The sequence below is a fragment of the Aspergillus wentii genome (genome assembly GCF_001890725.1).
Source record: "Aspergillus wentii DTO 134E9 unplaced genomic scaffold ASPWEscaffold_9, whole genome shotgun sequence".
Classification (NCBI taxonomy): domain Eukaryota; kingdom Fungi; phylum Ascomycota; class Eurotiomycetes; order Eurotiales; family Aspergillaceae; genus Aspergillus; species Aspergillus wentii.
The window spans coordinates 590,331-609,399 of record NW_024467840.1 but is presented as its reverse complement, the minus strand read 5'-3'; the positions used below and the strand labels follow the sequence as shown (position 1 = coordinate 609,399).

Genomic DNA, 19,069 nt, shown 5'->3' with positions numbered 1-19,069 from the left:
GATTTTTTAGATCACAAAAAAAGAAACAAGGTCTATCGTGTTCAAGTCATGCCAAATAGCGCTAAACCCAACCGGGAAATTCATATCGTCAATCATGCACAGATTGCGGGATCTGCAGATCTGTACTCAAAATCCACCACACCCCTCATTGCCAACGTCTAGTAGACTTCCAAGACGTATCTCTCCTCATCCTTCAACTTCTCAATCTCCTTGCGGGCTTCGACCTTCTTGCCCTTGAGCTTGGCGTCAGTGGCGATGGCCTCCTCCAGCACAGCAGTGACGTCGGGAACGGGCCAGGTAGGACCGCAGAGGTAGAAAGCACCCTCTTCGCGGATGTACGCCTGCATGATCTCGGGCAGAGACTCGCGCATACGATCCTGGATATAGATCTTCTGAGGCTGGTCACGAGAGAAGGCGGCACCCAGGAGGGTGACAACGCCAGCGGCTTGGTAGGCCTCCCATTCCTCTCCGTAGCAGTATTCCTCGCGCTGGTGACGAGAACCCATGTACAGGAGAACGGAACCGATTTCCTTTCCTTGGGCCTTCTCGAGAGCACGGTGCTGGACGAAGGCACGGAACGGAGCGAGACCAGTTCCCAGACCAGCCATGATGAGGGGCTGGGTGGACTTGGGGGGCAGCTTCATCACACTGGACTTGACACTGACGGTGACAGGAGCGCCAGGTCGGAGACGGCTGAGGTAGCGGGTGGCCTGTCCGAAACGGTCGCGGCCCTTGGGGTCGGTCCAGGTGACGGCAACGATCATGAGAGCAACGGATGTCGGGGTCACCTTCTGGCAAGAGGCGATCGAGTACTCGCGGCGCTTCGATGGGCCGACGATGCGGATCAAGTCGTGGAAGTCAGGGTGGGCAGATGGGAAGTCAAGCAAGACGTCAGCAAAGGTGACATTGTCAACCTCAGCACGACGCTTGAATTCCACGGCACCCTCAGGACCACCCAAGGTAAGAAGCTCCTTCTTCTCATTCTCGTCGCTGGCAAACTCGGCAAGAGCTTCATAGAAACGCTTGGGAGGACGGCCGAAGATGTCGACGTTCTGCACGAGGGCCTGGTACACGGTGCGGTTTTCAAACACGGAGGCATCCTCGCGACTGGGCACCTCAACAATGTCGTCAGGGTTCAAACCATAGAATGTAATGAATTCCGAGACATCATTGGCATCGTTCTCAGCGTGGACACCCAGTGCTTCACCAATGTCGTACTTGAGACCAGAGTTGCCCAAATCGAACTCGATGTGGAAGATGTTTCGGTCATAGGTAACGGGGGTAAGACGTCTGTTCTCCTGGACGTGGACGGTGAAGGTCTTGGTAGCCGTCTCAGGGCGAAGGGAAGCCTGGGTACCGTAGGCTTCCTTGAAAGCCAGACCCTTTGCGGCAACCTGCCAGTCCTTGAGAACGGAAGCAGGCTCATCCTCGGCCTTGTCGAAGGAAACGAAGCTGTTGGGGAAAATGTCCTTGGGAAGCTCAGAAGCCTCGACGGCCTCTTCGGGCGTCTTCCATCCCTCTGGGATCTCGAGCTGGCGCAGCACCTTCTCGAGGTCCTTGGTAACATTTTCCAGAGCCTCGGCGTTGCCAATGATGGAAGACAGCTTCTTGGTGGCGAGACCCTCCTGAGATGGAAGGGCAACGCGCAAGAAAGCAGCCTGCAAGATGAGAGACTCGAGGGAGGAATCGTCAACAGCCGATGGGTCGACAATGAAGAGAGAGATTCCACGTTCGGCAACTGCCTGTCTGAAAGCGGCAGGCAACTTCTTCTCAAGCTCGTCATCCTTAACACCAGGTGCGTTGACAATGACCTTGCCGTTGTCCTTGACGGAAGCGAGAACATCGACATCGCCCAGGAGCTTGATCTGTCCGACGTAGGCAACATCGGCGGAGCTCACTGCGTAGGGAGCGTCCAAGATCTTAGAGCTCTTGCGGATATCGACACGAACAGCTCCACCCTGGACAAGGTTGTCGTGAACAGTGCTAGTGGTGACATTGCTGGCGGAATCAGCGGCAAGGGCCTGAGAAAGAACGGTGGCAGCGTTGTTGCAGTCAGAGGTGTCAACATCCCAGAAAGTGTATTCCTGAACAGTGGCAGGGTCGAGCAACTGCAAGGGGGTGGCCTGGCCTTCAGCCTCGGTCTGGATAATCGGCTTCTCGGAGATGAGCTGGAATGCTGCAGCAGTGTTCACCAGATCCCAGCGCTGGGAACGAGCATATTTGATGTCGACGCAAGAGGGGGTCTGCTCACGACCGGTGGCAAAGGTCAATGCCGCCAGAACATCCTCGTAGAGAGCAGAGCGGATGCCTTGCTCCTTAACAGCCTGGTCATTGACGACCTGGCCGAGAACACCGACGGTCTTGGTGGATTGGGGAAGAACTCGCAAGAACTCCTCCTCGACGAAGGGGCGGTACACACGAACGTTGATAACACCAACGCGAGCACCATCCTTAGCCAGGGAGCGGGCAACCTGAGCAGTGAGGGACGCCTCAACGGTACCGAATGCAACGAGGACAGATTCAGGCTCCGCATGGCCGTGGTATTCAAACAGACCATAGTCTGTACCGAGCTCGCCGTTCAGAGACTGGAGCAGGTCGAGCAGCTTGCCTTGAGCATCGAGGTGACGGCTGCGAGAGTCCTCCAATGTCTTTCGGATAGTCTCATAAGTGCGCGAGAGACCAGCCTTGTCGAGAACGTCAATGACTCGGGTGGTCTCACGGCCGACGCGAACACCGTCATAGATGTGAATGGATGGCAGAACCGAGGAGAGCAGAGTGGTGAGGAGTGCCATGTGCTGGGATTCGTGGACAGAGGCACTGGAGACCAAACCAAGGCCCAGCTCTTCGGCGAGGGAGAGGGCGGAGGCATAGTCGGAAACCAATCCCTCCTCACCAGCATAGTCAACAGCTGCGACATGCGCGGCGAGAGGGCTGGCAACGGAGTACAGCAGGGAGAGCTGCTCCAAAGCGGATCGCATGAAAGGGAGGGTGGCGGACGAAGCGACAACACCCTGGGGCACATGGCGCTTCTTCAAGTCGAAGTCTTGAGAGAAGAGGTAACCGAGGGCAATGTTTCCAGCACCCTGGCGAGTCTCCATGGCCTTGACGGCGGGAGATTCGCCATTAGCATTGACCTCCTGGCTGGATGCCCATTGCTTGAGAGCAGCATCAAGATCGAAGGACTCTGGGGAGTAGGAGAAGACCTTGTCACTCAAGACATAGGCGACTTGCTGGATCAGCGTCTGGGCGGTCACATAAGTAGGGCCACTAAGAGCCGACAGGGCTGGGGAAGAAGAGCCCATGATGAAGATGTCTTGTCTGGATACCGGACACACAACACCGATATCTATGTGAAGAAGACAAGAAGGAGAGGGGTATGGAGAAGAATATAAAGGAAATTGAGCGGGGGCAAGGGAATATTAATCCAAACGCCCTGGTGGTTTTCGGCCGTATAGAAAAACTCCATACTCCGGCCCAAAGCGGTTAGCGTGGATCACGCAATTTTCTTATCGATAGATGGCAAAAGGCGGCGAAAAGCGGCAAAACGTTCCGTTTTCGGAGCATCCCCGCATTAGTCAGCAGCTCGTGCTTCGCTGCCTGAGGCTGTAAACTTACCCTCCTTGGCCTAGCGTCAGTTGATCCACACTAACCGTATATGACTAGTGTGTTTCGATGATATCAACCCTTGGAGCAAGCGTCATTTCATTTATCCCTTTAAAAACATCCTTCACGGACTACGGAAGATACCTCTATCCGACTTGCTAATTTATCCATAGTAATACAAAAACCACTCTGTAAATATGGCTGGTGTGGCCTTGCTCGGAAGCACGGGGATGGTGGTAAGTCGCATGCTCCTGCTGCGCTTCCCTGCGTGGCCCCCCTTATGCACACGGGGTAATTTTATCATAATTCCATAATAATCTGATCCATCTTCTGCGCCTTCAGGGTACCCATATCCTCTCCAGTCTTCTTTCAAACCCAGCTGTTGCGCGCGTGGATACCATTTCCCGTCGCACGCCTCCGGCCGCCAGCGCCGCCCAAACCAAGCTGACCACGTTTGTCTCCGATGATACTTCGCGCTGGGCGAGTCAGCTCTCCTCTCTGACCCCTGTGCCCTCCATTTTTATCTCTTCCTTTGCAACGACACGTGGTGCTGCTGGGGGATTTGAGAACCAGTACAAGATCGAGCATGATCTGAACATCGAGATGGCACGTGCGGCGCACGACGCAGGAACCAAGGTGTACGTACTGATTTCGAGCAACGGCGCCAGTACCACTTCTTCGATTCCCTACACTCGTATGAAGGGTGAAATTGAAGAACATGTGAAGGAGATAGGGTTCGAAAGGACGGTCATCCTACGCCCTGGACTCATCGCAGGCCAGAGAGACGAAAGCAGACCGATGGAGGCGGCTGTCCGCTTCATTGCAGGTGCCATGGGCAAGTTGCACTCCAGTCTGAAGGATAGCTGGGCACAGGAATCGGATGCCATTGCCAGGGCCGCGGTTAATGCAGGTCTCAAGGCCCTGAACGGCGATGTTCCTGCGGGCAGCGAGAAAGTCTGGATTCTGGGCGGCAGTGATATCCTCCGTCTTGAGAAGGAGTCTTCTTAATTGCCCCGAAATGCTGTGAAACTGTCAGATTCTTTGTATGATCGCATTGTATTCATGACTTGATATCCATTTATATAATGATTTGCGTTGTCCCTGCTCGAAGATATTGCTGGTTTCAATTCCCGTGCTTTCATAGATAATAAATAACTATTCGACGCATGGTTTTTATGTACAACACCGAATCCCTATACCTATACAACAAGTTCAACCTAAAAACAACTCATTTTTTTCTAAGACCAGGGTTCACCGTCTTGTGCTTATGCGTTTGTCCTCTCGAGCTCGCCGTCGTTTTCTGATGACTGCTATCTCCTTCCTCTTGTGCCCAATCACTCACATCCTTGTTCGCAGGGCTCATATCCAGAGGATTACTGACTTTCCCCTCCTGTCTAGATTCCTCCTCCGTAGCTTGTATTTCACTCTCAGGCGATGTCTTGGAGGGATCGTAGGCTGCTGGATGTTGGGCTACTTCGCTATCGGTGCCGGATTTCGTAACTTCCGATCTTTCGGGGTTCAACGTCGTTCGGTCTTGCTCCTTGTTGCTATCACTCGTGCGCAATGAAGGGGCGCCGTGGAAAGCCCGTGTCTGTTGAGCGGACGAGGCAATTGGGGGGTGGAATTGTCGGAGGCTTCTGGTGGCAGCCAGGCCGTGCTGGCTAATTGAAGTGATTCTGCTGAGCATCGTGATGTTTCTTTAAAACAATGATCTGTCTTGCTGTGTGGTGGTGGAGCGAAATTCTCGGTCAAATCGAAAATTGAGGCTATACGGAATTAGCTTCCGCTACTGACTGTGATGAATATATATAGTATCCGTACCTTTTGATAATTCACAGAGTATGAATTCGACGAAGATTCAAAGATTAATGATCCGAGAGAAAAAGGAGTCAGTCGTTCTTCGCTTGTCTGGTTGTAGGTTGTATTCAAAGTCATGTTGACGTCATCGCCCTACAAATGAAACCTGCTGCCAGCCACTTATCTATGATGACTCTGACAGCCATGCAATCGGCATCTGCAAAATACAACGAAGGGCTCTACATAGTAGTTTTGCTTTTAGCAAATACCGGGAGTAAGTACTAGGTTTAGCCAGGAGAGGGGAATAGTCGTCTCATGAAATGCACAATATATATCCTGGTCAACTATTACTATATCGAGTGAACGTGGGCAACCCGGCAGTAGAACAAGTGGCAAATACTAACGCTGGGCCACTCAGCCAAAAGAAGCACAATAACTACTAAAAAAAAAAAAAAAAAGAAAAAAAAAATTAAAAATATAGAAAGAAAATGCTATTCAAACTAGTCTCCAAAGGCCAGGTGACCACCTCAGAAGTCAGCATCTGCGGCATCGAAGATCATAATATCCTGGAAACTAGTAGCGGAACAACGAATGCGTCAGGGCCATAGCAGAGCGCAGCGTTGTCTCTACAGTCAAAGGCAAGATGAGCCTGGCCCTGCCACGTCAACAAATGTGTCGACTCAACCTCCGTCAAAGCGTAGATGCGGCTCCGTGATAATATCACAGCTGTATCTACATTGGTGCAGCATCTTGCAGTTGCCTCTGGCGTATTTCCGGATCTGCATGCTCTCGTCAACGCAGTGCGATGAGATAACTGTCAATTATCAAAAATATATTTGAAATAAGTCCAGCGGATTCCGATATGGACTGGGTGTTCATGCTCATGGCTTGAACTATTGATCTGAGAAACACACACACTGATTCATGGAAAACCTAGAGACAGCCAGTAATATCGTATGCGGGAAGACTAGTCATTTTGAGCTCTTCTGATCGCTGCCCGTACAGCGGAGTCAAAGGAAAAAAAAGCAAAGGTATGAGCGTTGTGTCGAGCATAGGCTGTCTACTCTGTGAATTGGACGAGGACACTTGCAGATGCGAGGGGCCCAACTCTGGCTTTCTGTGAACGGCCGAATAGTGGACCCCCGAGTCATAGGTATTCTGTGATCCCGGGAGGCCTAGAAATCATAGCGTAACTGACAGGGTACTGCACTAGTTGCATATGGCTGGGCCGCCATCTAGGGAACTTCATTGGATGCAATTATCAGTTAACATTTAGCATCTTTTCACCTCCTAGCCAATCTTATTCCACAAACGCCCTGCGATAGCAAAGGCCCTCCTTCACCTTATAATTTCAAAAACCAGATTGGAAGCTTCTATCTGCCGCTGACCGTAGCATGCGCGTGCAATCCACGGGAAGCTCCGTGAACTACACAATCACGGGATCTGAGGAGCCCGGCGGTCTGGAGAGTGTATGTGGGTCGCAGAATTCAAATTTAACGTTGAAGCAGGTCAGTGGATGATGAACCTGCAGGCAGAGAAACGCAGACGCAAAGTGTCAACCAGATGAATTCATCTGAGACGGCAAAAACACAGTAAATCGAATGGTTGGGTAGATATTCCAATAGAGAAGTCTGTAAATGTTCAGCCCAACCCTTGCTGAAAGCATAATGGCTTGGATTAGAAGCGGGCTAAAAATTGCCGGACGTAAGACGGGTTGCGAGAGGAAAAGAACAAGGGTGGCAACACGGTTCGAGGGTTCAGGTATCAATCAATTGCCTCTTCCATGGAGGTGCGGTTAGTTCTCACAGCTGTTACCTCACCCCAGCCGTATGCCAGCATTGGATACCGCTGAGTTGGCATTCAGTGTCTTGCCATGGATAAGTTGCTCGAGTTCCTCAGCGTACAGGTGATTAAACCGGGCTGCCCGACGATCGTGCGTCATGTCAACGAAATCCTAATTGACAAGCCTAGAACAAAAGGACAGGCATGGGATCGATTTTCAGGGTTCCGAGAAGTGGAGGACCAAAATCGATGTTCGTCTATTCGTCAATACCAAGTAAACAGAGATCCCAGGCCTTCCAGTCTTTCCGAGAAGCTGTGAGCCGATGGCTTCCTCGCTTCAAAAAATCCCTGAGCAAGCAAAATTTAAAATCATAGACTTCACGAGGGGCGCCACGTCAGTAAGTCTTCGAGTTTTAGTGCAGCTGCATGTTGTTCAACAGTAGCCGTATCGTGTCACGGCTTGTATCTACCATGTCCGATGTACAGCAGTGATGTCCTATCAATTGAACCGAGAAAGGCAAGTCAACGAAGATAAACCCTGCACCTGGGCGGGGGCAAATGCGGGATTATCCTTCTGCAGATGTGAAAGATCAGCTGAACTGGAGCACATCCTGATGATATATTGCGTTCATCACACCACTATGGACAATAGTAACTCAGAGGCCAGTGCCAACGGTGCAATGGATACCAATCGAGATGCCTTAGTGACGCGGCATTTGCCACTTAGGGCATCAACTGTTGGTTAGTATGGACCAAACGGGAACATGCGGAGGAAAGGAGACAATTTTCGGGCAAAACATCGAGTATTTTGTGATTGGCAGTTGGGAATGAGACAGGAGGGTCAGTACGTAGGGTTGCAACCAAGTGTCCCAGGTGATGGTACCAGAACATACCAGGTTTCCGCCACACAATAAGAAAAAATGAAATGAAGTCTCAAAACAATTGAGGCAAATGCGTGAAGCGTCACACTAAGTGTGGCTTTCCCTTCGGACAAAAGGCCGTCTCAAAAGTCATGTCACGGCATCGCTGGGTAATATCCGAAGCAATTGGCTAGGAATGAGCAACGACATTGATGAACATAGCAGGATGGCTGGGAGTCTCGGGCCAAAAGACACGGCAGAGCAAAGGAGTCATCACATTGACAAGGGGAGGTAAAACAATGGTTTCCTTTTTACTGGAACGCAAGGTCTCCCCTGGATGAAAAGCCTCCAATGCGAGATGGCATGACAGCTGGCATGAGTTCAACAGAAACTCAATTATGCAGGAGCTTTGATTCAATAAGCGAAGGGGATAGATCCGGTTCTCGAAAATGGCATAATGGAGGAGCACCGATGAAGCGGGGAAGAGCAATGGAACGACGAAGGCTGCAGTAGCAGTCCAATCTATGGAACGGGGAAGATTGCTCTGCGAATGAGAATTTTTCAAACGCTGAACCATGGAAGAAAAAGAACAGAATATGCCACGACACCAGGGTGCATGCATACATGAGGCAATGGCTGATTTCGATGGCCCCATTAGAGATATTGTGGAATCTCGTGTCTCCACTATTGGGAGAACTCACGATAGCCAACCACATGAAGCATCCCAAGTATGTGACTTGAATGTGATGATAGAAGGCCAGAGACGATAAGCCATCACACATTGAGGGGCGTTGATCGACAATTGATGGCCGTAGGAAAAAGAAGCCAAAACCGTGGCCTGCGGACTTCATTTGGAACATAAATAGGACTCTCCAGGCCCTTCAGCACCATATATTTTTTTCTCAATCAACATTAGTTTCAGACCTGGCCTTCCCAGAAATTATCATAAGCAATAAGCTCTTCTTCTTCAAAGAAAGTGTTTCAACTTCCTTAACCTGCGATCAGTTCTCACTGGGCCTCGACCAAGCATAGCCTATCAAACCTTTGCAGCGCGGCAGACCGTCAGCCCCAACCAATAGCATACAAGGCAGAAGGTGAAACGACAATTCTGCAACAGTTATAAGTGAGTTTTATCAAGGCCCCAGGCAGGACACTTCTGACAGATTTGATAGGCATGTGCTTTTACGACCAGAAGATCTTTGTGTGCGGAGACTGGAGCTGGGCCAAGTTTGCTCACCGTTGCAATTACGAGTATCGAACTGGCGAGACATGCGGCATGAGACTCGTTAACCAAACTGAGAGGGAGCAAACACCATGCCGCCTTTGCGAAAAGATCGAAACCAAGCATCGTCGGCGAATCGCCGAGAAGGAACGGCTGGACCGATGGCAACGAGAAGGAAGCAATCTTGTGGCCTCGATGGATAAATCGAAGAACACGATACTGGAGCTTGAAAAGGAGATCGCCGCCCTGAACAGCGAGCGCATCAGTCAAAGGACACAGATGATTGGGCGGTCTTGAGTCGACACCGGAGAGTGGCCTGTCTTTTTGTTCCTGTTTCTTTTCGCCTCTTTCTCTTTTTCTTTTTCCTATAATATTCCCTCTTTTGCGATTCCTTTCTATTTCAGATCCTGTCAATTATGGTCAGGACCATGTCTCACACTAATGAGTTCCCCTATTTTTCTGGTTCATTGACTGGCTTCACTTCGAGCTGGCTTCTTCAAGGTCATGGACAAACCTGGACGGTGGTTGGAAGAAAAAGTCTAAATTCCTGTCTATTAACGACGAAATCCCAATGAGAATTGATGATTTTCGAAAAATTGCACATCATGGTGGCTCATCATTGGAAAGTTCCACTTCATAAGCGCCTACGCTCTGGTTGAGCGGTTCGCCGAAATAAATATAGGACCATGGTATAGTGAAAAGAGCGAGTAGCAAATCTGGAGATGTTGATCACAGGTATCCCGGTGTTTCGGGTCCCTGACGAGGGCATCGTGCGAACCATGGAGTATGTATGATCTTCAGACTCTGCTGAATTCAACAATACTGACAATGGCAAGCTTCGAGATCAGTCGATGAAGTTGGAACCCCGCGTCCAGCCTCCCCTTGGTCTCAGGTGACTGATTCCATATCCGGTTAGTGGGATCAAAATCACGTGCACAACACCTTGGCTATCTTACACTGTGGGCAAAAAGTGATGCTGGATAACTTACTAAACAAGGAATTCAGGCAAAAGAAATTCAATTATGTGTATCAAATTGCGTATACGATATTGAATCTTGTAAGAAAAAAAAAATAAGCATCGAAGGTTGAGGGGTAAATACATGATGGAATGGAGTATTCGGAAAAGGTCCAGAGAGTACTAACCAAGAATCCACAAATACTTTAATATGATCTTTGGTGTTCTGGCTATAATAGCATACTGAGAGAGGAGTTAGACACCTTAATGATTTGAGATAGAAGATTCTATCCTCAATGGTAGCTTGGAGTGCCAGTCTTTATATCTACACGGATCACTCAAGCGCTCAAGGCCTCCAAGCCGAAGACTACGTGGTCCCATTTATTCCAAGTAAAAATTCTTCAGAAAAACCCGTAACATGCTTCATCAAATTGGGTTGAAGGTTTACAAAGTAATCAAGGATGCAAGTGCTCGCTGCCAGACGTCGCCGCTTGACACGTCACCACTGGACAACGTCAAGGTTTGCTTCAGGTACAGAGTGAAAGATTTCAAAATTGCTGTTTCAATACCATCTTCATTCATTGATTGCGATAATCCTAGATGCCATCCCGTAAGATTGATAAATGAGAACAGGTCTTCCTTTTTGATACACAAATCCCCACAAACAAAGATGCGACTAGGCGTTTCGTGGATGTAAGTGGTGTTATCTTATTTAATTTCGCCAGCCTCGGGCTCGTCATCAACTTTAGCCAGCCCGTGTTCCCTCAGAAGAGCATTGATCTCATCCGCGTTCCACAAATGATGATAAATCTTTCCATCCTTGGTCTTTCCCACGGTTGCAAATTCGACTAAAGAGTAAGAGTGTCAAGTTAGCAAATGGTGCCCAGCAAAGACATAAAGTATGTGCGGTCACTCACTCTTTTCGCTGCTTAGCTTTGTCGAATCCATTGTCTTGCTTAGAACCTTGACAGCCATGGCACAAGCTTCCTTCAAGTCACAGTCTTCCTTGTAATCCTGCTTGAGCAGACTTTGGGCACTAGCATTGTTGGCTCCCACACTGGTAGCCTTCCACCCACCATAGTTACCGCTGGGGTTGCTCTGGTACAACTGGAACTGTCGGAGAGGATCGTAACCTGCGTAGATGAAAGAGACACCGAACGGACGGAGACCACCGTGCTGAGTATATCCTTGCTTGAGATCGCATAGTCGACGAACAAGTTGTTCGCAGGGGATTTCCTCGTTGTAAGTGAGAAGATAACGCTGGGCGGCTTGTCGGGCGTAGTTGATAAGGATGTTTGCATCTGCAGTCATACCGGCAACAGCGCATATCATGTTACTGGGCAGCATTAGCTAGTCGAAAAATACGATATAGTCCGTCGGATAGACACTCCATACTCGTTCAGTGTGTAAAGCTTCTCCGCTGACGTATCCTGCTCCAGCAACTTGCTGGTCACCTTCTTCTCGGCAGCGAGGACGATTCCATCTTTGGCTAGGATTCCCAAAGCTGTACCGGCATGTGAGATTGCCTCAAGGGCATATTCGACCTGGTAGAGTCGGCCCTCCGGTGAGAAAATCGTCGTCTGTCAAAGAACATCAGTGTTAGCTGGAGCTTCCTTCCCTGCCAACGGAATGACGAGATGACATACCCTTGAATCGTATCTCCGTGACATCTCGTATTAAACACAGAAAACAAAAGAATTACTATGCAACAGAATCTAAAAATCAAAGCAAGTTGGCGGGGCGGGGAAGTCGTGATGAAGAGTGGGTTCTGGAGGAGCTGTGGAAGATGAGGTGGTGAGCTCCAAGTGACTGGCAGGCAACTCGCCCTGGCGCGTCCTCCGGCCGGGCTGACCACCCGCCAAGCTCGGGCCACTTGCGAATTTCCCCATGCGAAGCTCCCACAGAGAACTTCAAGACAGGCTGACTGCAGTTTGAACAGTCTGAATTATGAACCAAGCAGTACACTATTTGAACATTTAATTTGATAGAACAACAGCGCTTAATACTGCGACCATAATGCTTAAATCAACATATGCCGCACTTCCTCCATTACCACCAGGATGGACGGAACATAAAGCTCCTTCAGGTTTGTTTGTCAGAAATGCCGATAAGAAGCCTTTGTTCCTAATTGTACAATAGGTCATCTATACTACTATAATGCAGAGACCAAAAAATCTACCTACACTAGGCCGCAGGCGCCTGTTGCCGCTCCACCTCAACCTTCTCCGGTCGTTCCAGATGCTGCTCACAACGCTCCATTCCTTACGCCGGATACATTACCACCCTTTTCTTCAACGCCCTATGGAGGATTTGGCACTACGTATCAAGGCGCCCCTCATCAGGGGACTCCCCATCATGGACAAGCTCGTGGGGGTTTCCGTGGCGGAAAAGGCTATCAAGACCGCAAACACCGCGGTCCGGAGGATAGACCGAAATCAAAACATTCTATACCTGGGTGTGCACCATGGGTGCTTGTGAAAACGAAGCTTGGGAGGCGATTCGTGCATAATACGGAGACCAATGAAAGTTTCTGGAAGTTCCCTTCAGGTGTGTTGAAGGGTGTCGTCGAGTATGACCGTCTAGAAAGAGAGAGAAAAGAGAGACGGGAACGCGGTATTGAGAGTGAGGAAGATGAGAAACCAGAGCCAGAAAAAGCCCCCTCCGGTAAAGTTGAGCGCGAACAGGCCGAACCTAGTGCTTCTCTGGGAGCTGGAGAAGAAAGCGACGAATACGAAGAGGTGGAGGTGACAGACAGTGAGGGTGAAGGACAGCCTTCTAAACGACCAAGAACAGAGGAAGGAGGTGATCAGCAACAGCCCCTGGAATTCACCGAGGATGATATTGAGTACCAACTCGCGGCAATGGGTGAGGACTACGGGCTTGACCCCGGCGAATACGGTGAACCGGGCGAGGATGGCTGGGAAGAAGGTGCAGAAGGTCTTCCATTGACAGAGGAAGATGCAATCGCCCTTTTCCGTGATATGCTCGACGATTACCGCATAAGTCCATTTTCCACATGGGAGAGGTTGATAGAAGAAGGCAGCATTATAGAAGACAGCAGGTATACCGTGCTTCCAAATATGAAAGCGCGACGCGAAGCTTGGTCTAACTGGAGTCGTGACCGCGTTCAAGTATTAAAAGAACGCAAAGAGAAGGAAGAAAAGCAGGACCCCCGCATCAAATACCTTGCCTTCCTCCAGGAACGTGCGACCCCCAAACTTTACTGGCCAGAGTTCAAACGCAAGTACAGAAAGGAACCCGAGATGAAGGATTCTCAATTATCCGATAAGGATCGCGAAAAGTTTTATCGTGACCTGATCTCACGAATTAAACTTCCAGAGAGCAACAGAAAGTCGGATCTCTCTGCTCTTCTCAAGTCGATTCCAACATACGCCTTTAACCTGTCCTCAAGTCTGGAAACTCTCCCGCCAGCGATCATAACCGACCTTCGCTATATCGCACTCGCCCCCAAAGTGCGTGATCCGCTCATCCAAGCCTACATTTCTACCTTGCCCCCCGCGCCTGAGGAAGAAATGACCGCAGAGCAACGAGAGGAGCTTGAAAAGAAAAGAATCGAGCGCGAGAAGCGCGAAAAGGCTCTTGCTGAACGTGAGAAACGGGTTCAGGAAGAGAAACGCAAGCAGCGAGGCAACCTTGTACGTGGCAAGCATCTCCTGGAAGAAGGAGAGGCGGAAATTGAAGAGGCCATGAAGGTTGGCAAAAGCGGACTCCGAAGCTATATGGACGTGGATAGTCAACCAGCAGCGGAGGGTGGAGAAAAGCAGGCGTGATGGACATGTCATTTCTAGTAATTACACGGAGATTTAGAACTTTGAGTATGACTGAAAATGTATATTATTTCTATTGTGATTTTCCCTTCCATATCGCTTGACCACTCAGCTGTCAGATAATCCAGGTTGCCCTTCCACTCTTTATTCATACATCTTTCTGTCTTTGCTAATATTAGGGGTTGATCCAGAGCTCCGATATTAAATACAAAACAAGTTATCCATATGCTGCAAATACTTGACTTTTCACCAAGGCCACCGTAAAAATACCCTGACACATTAGAGGGCAAAGTAACGCTTTTTTTGTTTTGAGCAATTTCATATAGCTCGTCATTTAGTTCATATGGGTATCAATGTAAATATGACAATCCAAGACCTCCCTCTTATGAAATGGCGCCTTCAGTTGTCCACCCCAGACTCGTATCTTTTTATCATTTTTTTTCATCTTTATTTTGGTTTTCTTCGGCGAGAAATTACCTGAATCTCCAGTTGTCCCAGTCATCATCGTCGTCGTCTTCATCATCGTCGTCATCGGCGTTTTCGCTGGCGGCCTCAGCATCTTGTTGCTTCGACTTGGTGATGGTAGACGGATGCCCTTCAGCCTCATCGGCGGCCCGCTTTTCTCTCAGCTCCTCCCGTTTGTGTTTGAGCCTCCTAACTCGCTCTTCAAGTTGTTCCATCTCATCAAATTCATCTTCTAAGAATCGAGCGGCATCCTCCCGTTCACCCTCAGCCTCGGCTTCACGTGTTCTTGACATTGACTCCTTCTCTTTCTCTTGCTGTGCTGCAAGTTGTTCCGCGGAGACAGGTGCTGCTGATATCGTGGCTGCTGCTGAGATGGCAGCGGGTGCCTGAGGCAGGCGACTTGGTGCCGCCACTTCACGTTCAAACGCTGCCCATTCATCTTCGTCAATGGACTGAGAAGTATCTGCGGCCGGTTTCGAAGCTGCGGACGGAGCTGTGGGAGGTTCTGCGGTCGCTTCATGATTTTCTAGCTCAAGTTCAGACTCTGGTGGAAACTCTGGTCCGGCTGTTTTGCTCTCTGTTTGTTGTTGCACATCTTCCTCTTCTTCTAAAGCCTGGGCACTCGGCGGCTGTACCGATGGATGTTGCTCTGGTTTCACATCTGTAGATCTCATCTTTTTGCGCGTCAAATCATCCCCGTTATCTACCTTTCGCTTCTTGGTAACTCGACCTGCTGTGCTCCCCGGTTGGCTTGCGCCCTTGCGAGAGGCAAGCTCATTTCGAAGTAATGAACGAACGTCTGCCATTGTGAAATGTAAGGTAACCTTGTTTTTTTTTTTTTTTTTTTTTTTTAAAGAAAGTAAATAGATGAAGCTATAACAAAGCAAGGTACTGGAAGGAGACAAGTATCGGATGAAGCGTGATCAGGGTGAAGTGAAGTGAATATTATATTATTATTATGTGGAGATCTGGAGAAGGTGACGATGCGAAAAGACGCCAAAAGGCAAAAGGATACGCGACGAAAAAGCGCCTGGCGTGTGCCAAGACCTCAAGGGCCATCCCCCGCCGAGCCTCAGTCACGTGCTGCTGCATTAGTCACGTCGCGAACACCATCTCCTCTCATTCTCCTCTTTTCCCAAGTCCATCACCTTAACATCACCTCTCCATCCACCCTCAGTCTTCTTGACTACCGGTTTTATTGTGAACTATCATCCGTGCGCTCTTACTGCGATTAAGCTCTCGAGGTTTTCTCAATTTATATTCAAGTGATCAGTATCAGGACAGGCTTTTTTTCACGCGACCCCGCTCACGCCAAGCATTCAAGTTGCGCGACGGGCAGTTGAACGAATTTGAGCAACAACCCAGGGATACATTTGTGGCTGCGCGTGGTTATTCTCGACAAAGATATTGGAAGGTCGAGCAGACGAAGTAATACCTCTGGACCAGGCAACATTGCCACTGTCCGGTGTCTTTTCCTGCGTATTACTTAGCCCCCTGATGCCGTAGAAAGAGAGCTGTTGGGTGGCGTGCACAACTTGCTCGGGGCAACAATTTCCTTTTACCATACAAAGCGCCGTAGAATACTTGAGTGACTCAATCATTATCTACTTTTATCATGGCTGGTAAGCAATAGTATGCCGTTTTCTGCGGATGTCTCGTGAAATCACCCAGGAGTGGGTAGTGAGACAGTCTAAGGCAGATCCCTCAACTTTGTCGAATAGCAAGCTAACCACTATGTTGTTAGATGAACCGCGACGCTCTGGCCGCTCGACGAAGGGCCAACACAAGAATCTTGACATGGTCACGGAGACGCCGGCGAAGAAATCGAAGTCGAAAGGCCAACTGAAAGAAAAAACATCGAAACCCTCCGCCGAACCAACACCTGCTCCCAGCGAAGAAGAAGAAGAGATCATCCGGTGTATATGTGGCGAGTATGAAGAAGAGGAGGATGTTGAACGGGATATGATTTGCTGCGACCAGTGTTCAGCATGGCAACACAACGACTGCATGGGCCTCACATTCGCAAAGGGAGAGGAGCCTGACCAATACTTCTGTGAACAATGCAAACCTGAAAACCATAAAGTTCTTCTGGATAAGATTGCGCGCGGCGAGAAGCCCTGGGAGGAAGCCGCCGAAAAAAGGCGCAAGGAAGCCGAGGAAAAGAAGTCGCGACGCAGAAAAGGCAAACGGGGTGGAAAGAAAGGCAGGCCAAGCGAATCGAGGCCAAGCGAACCCAGGCCCAGTGAATCCAGACCAAGTGAATCGAGGCCAAGTGAACCTAGACCGAGTGAACCCAGACCGAGTGAACCCAAGACAGAGGCGAGCACACCGGCCCCCACGGCCCCCACGGCCCCTTCTGCAACCCCGGTCTCTGCTGGTAGGACTTCTATACCCCCGGCTCCACCCTCTGCAACGCCAGTCCGAGAAGAGAAGAATGGTGATGTTGGCGATGCTCGACCAGCAAGTACACAAAAACGAAAGTTTGACGAGCACCAAGAAACCACACCCTCCGAAGAAACTGTGAGTTCACTTGAATCTTTTCTCATATCTGTTCAATTACTAACTTTTCACCTTCCAGGGCCCGAAATTGAAGCAACAACGAGTATCACCACCAGCCAAAGAGGTGACACCGATAGAAGCAAAGGAGCCACAAGTGAAAGCTGGATCTCAGGCACCGGCTTCTCGACAAGGCTCTGTGGCAGAGACAGTCACAGCCACGGCTGAAGAGCTATGGAAACCCGAAGATATTTCGAATCCAGCCCGGAGAAGTGCCGCCACTGCTCTAGTCAAGTTATTCGTAGATCAGATTTCTGAAGCTCAGAAGCGAGGATCTTTCAGCTTGCCCAAAGGAAAGCCAGCGGAGGACTTCGCACGGCAGCTCGGTATTTCGATCGAGAATGCTATGTATCAGAGTATCTGCGGAGGATCTGGAGAACCAACTGAGCCATATAAGTTACAATTGCGGACGATTCTGTTCAACGTAAAGAAGAACGTTTCTCTACGCGACCGTCTGCTCGTAGGTAGTTTGCTCCCAGATGCCCTCTCTAAGATGAGCTCTCAGGACATGGCAAGCGAGGAACTACAGCAGAAGGATGCCGAGATCAAACGAGAAGCAGAAAGGCAGCATATCATCGTGCAGGAACAAGGGCCTCGGATTAGACGAACGCACAAAGGAGAAGAACTCGTCGAAGACGAAGCTCACACTGTCGCCAGCGAGCCAGTCTTCTCAGCGGCCCCGGCCCGTCGCAGCATTGCTGATGCAGATGGTAGTCCTACGGCGACAAGCCCGACAAGCCCAGGAACCAAGCAGCAGTCAGAATCGCGCGAGTCTCGAAAGCCTGCCAAACCGCAAACTATCGATACGAAGATGACTGATGCAGCAGACCATGACCAGCGTTTCCCAAGCATTCATTCGCCTGGTGGTGCAGATCACGATCAAGTTTTCCCGGAGGTTTCCACCCATATTCGCGAGCCATTGCCAACCGGAAAGGTCCAGGCCGATGCGGAGATCGACCATCTGTTGAGAGACGACGAGGAGCCCGACTCACCTCCATATTCGCCCAAGGAATATCAAGAGGAAGGAGCTGTGTGGCGTGGAAAGGTATCGATGAACACCATTGCAGAATTCTCCTCGTCGGCGAAGCATGTGGGAGGAGCAGACTTAAGTGGACGAATTCCATGGAGTCAGCTTGCACCTTCAACGTTGTTGGTTGATGGACGAATCGACATCCAGCTAGCAAGCAATTATCTATGTGGCTTACGGTTTAGCTTAACGACGGACGTGTCTGTGATCTCTATCGCGAGGCCAGAAGTGTCGACAGAGCGGACGAGCTTTGACAAGTTGTTCAACTACTTCCAGGAGCGCAAGAGATATGGCGTGGTTGGGAAACATCCATTCCCAGCTGTCAAGGACACCTACATCATCCCTATAGAGGCCGGATCGACCAAGAAGCCCGAGTTTATCGAGCTTCTTGAGAACAACGCTCTTGAAGACCCAACACCTGAACGCGTTTTGCTTGTGGTATTCGTGGTGAAAACTGGTGACTCGAATACACCTTCAGTACAGCCACCATCCCACCACCCCAGCCAGGAACCTCCAGCTTCTGCGAGTCCATTGACCGTTGCTGCGGGCACGCCTCAGGCACAATTTTTTACCCCAGGGCCGCGATCCGCATCTCAACCCTTTGTCGGCACTCCTGCAACACCCATCCCGTACAACCAACAGCCTCTACAACACCCAAAACCACAGTCGGCTCCACAGTTCCAGCAGGGAAGTGCCCAAGCTGCTGCCACAGGGATGGCAGCCGCAATCTCAATATTTGGCCCTCAAATAAATGCGCCTGCTGTTCAACAACTGCTACAACAAGCGCCCAACATAGATCCAACCCAACTCTTGATTGTGCGTGACATTCTCCAGCGACGGCCAGATACAGCCTCCAGCTACGAGAAGATGACGGAGGCTTTGCTTCAGGCTCAAGCTACAACCAACGGGCACGGTCAATAACAAAAAGCCGGATTGCGTGGAGTGAATTAAGGATGTATAGTATTTCATCATATTATCTTCATAGGGTCGTCTTTATATCGGGTGTCTTTGTAT

The 19,069-nt window shown here is 49.9% G+C and overlaps 8 protein-coding genes across 8 annotated transcripts; 4 read left to right on the top strand and 4 right to left on the bottom strand.

The window, feature by feature from the left end:
- Positions 1-2: 2 nt before the first annotated feature.
- Positions 3-3,582, bottom strand: ASPWEDRAFT_45867 (sulfite reductase subunit alpha). The gene has a single exon (XM_040836640.1). It carries the CDS (start codon positions 3,300-3,302, stop codon positions 159-161), a length of 3,144 nt encoding a protein of 1,047 aa, XP_040683995.1. The 5' UTR covers positions 3,303-3,582; the 3' UTR covers positions 3-158.
- Positions 3,523-4,721, top strand: ASPWEDRAFT_706048 (uncharacterized protein). The gene is made up of 3 exons (XM_040839138.1): positions 3,523-3,605; positions 3,664-3,839; positions 3,946-4,721. The coding sequence occupies exons 2-3, from the start codon at positions 3,801-3,803 to the stop codon at positions 4,609-4,611; spliced, it is 705 nt and encodes a 234-aa protein (XP_040683994.1). The 5' UTR covers positions 3,523-3,605; positions 3,664-3,800; the 3' UTR covers positions 4,612-4,721.
- ASPWEDRAFT_705658 (uncharacterized protein) lies at positions 4,722-5,668 on the bottom strand. Its single transcript, XM_040839136.1, has 2 exons — positions 5,425-5,668; positions 4,722-5,369 (listed from the first exon to the last, which is right to left on the bottom strand). Exon 2 carries the CDS (start codon positions 5,288-5,290, stop codon positions 4,832-4,834), a length of 459 nt encoding a protein of 152 aa, XP_040683993.1. The 5' UTR covers positions 5,291-5,369; positions 5,425-5,668; the 3' UTR covers positions 4,722-4,831.
- A 3,433-nt stretch (positions 5,669-9,101) lies between these two features.
- ASPWEDRAFT_45864 (uncharacterized protein) lies at positions 9,102-9,639 on the top strand. Its single transcript, XM_040836638.1, has 2 exons — positions 9,102-9,165; positions 9,215-9,639. Exon 2 carries the CDS (start codon positions 9,217-9,219, stop codon positions 9,559-9,561), a length of 345 nt encoding a protein of 114 aa, XP_040683992.1. The 5' UTR covers positions 9,102-9,165; positions 9,215-9,216; the 3' UTR covers positions 9,562-9,639.
- A 990-nt stretch (positions 9,640-10,629) lies between these two features.
- pre9 (proteasome core particle subunit alpha 3) lies at positions 10,630-12,019 on the bottom strand. The gene is made up of 4 exons (XM_040836637.1): positions 11,866-12,019; positions 11,615-11,799; positions 11,137-11,555; positions 10,630-11,067 (listed from the first exon to the last, which is right to left on the bottom strand). The coding sequence occupies exons 1-4, from the start codon at positions 11,887-11,889 to the stop codon at positions 10,928-10,930; spliced, it is 768 nt and encodes a 255-aa protein (XP_040683991.1). The 5' UTR covers positions 11,890-12,019; the 3' UTR covers positions 10,630-10,927.
- Positions 12,020-12,235: 216 nt separating this feature from the next.
- On the top strand, positions 12,236-14,010 carry ASPWEDRAFT_176978 (FF domain protein; the record flags this gene model as incomplete). The annotated part of the gene is made up of 2 exons (XM_040831586.1): positions 12,236-12,305; positions 12,359-14,010. The coding sequence occupies 2 exons, from the start codon at positions 12,236-12,238 to the stop codon at positions 14,008-14,010; spliced, it is 1,722 nt and encodes a 573-aa protein (XP_040683990.1).
- A 470-nt stretch (positions 14,011-14,480) lies between these two features.
- On the bottom strand, positions 14,481-15,278 carry ASPWEDRAFT_32502 (uncharacterized protein; the record flags this gene model as incomplete). Its single annotated transcript, XM_040833678.1, has 1 exon — positions 14,481-15,278. One exon carries the CDS (start codon positions 15,276-15,278, stop codon positions 14,481-14,483), a length of 798 nt encoding a protein of 265 aa, XP_040683989.1.
- Positions 15,279-16,206: 928 nt separating this feature from the next.
- On the top strand, positions 16,207-18,976 carry ASPWEDRAFT_176976 (putative PHD finger domain protein; the record flags this gene model as incomplete). Its single annotated transcript, XM_040831585.1, has 2 exons — positions 16,207-16,992; positions 17,051-18,976. The coding sequence occupies 2 exons, from the start codon at positions 16,207-16,209 to the stop codon at positions 18,974-18,976; spliced, it is 2,712 nt and encodes a 903-aa protein (XP_040683988.1).
- Positions 18,977-19,069: the final 93 nt, after the last annotated feature.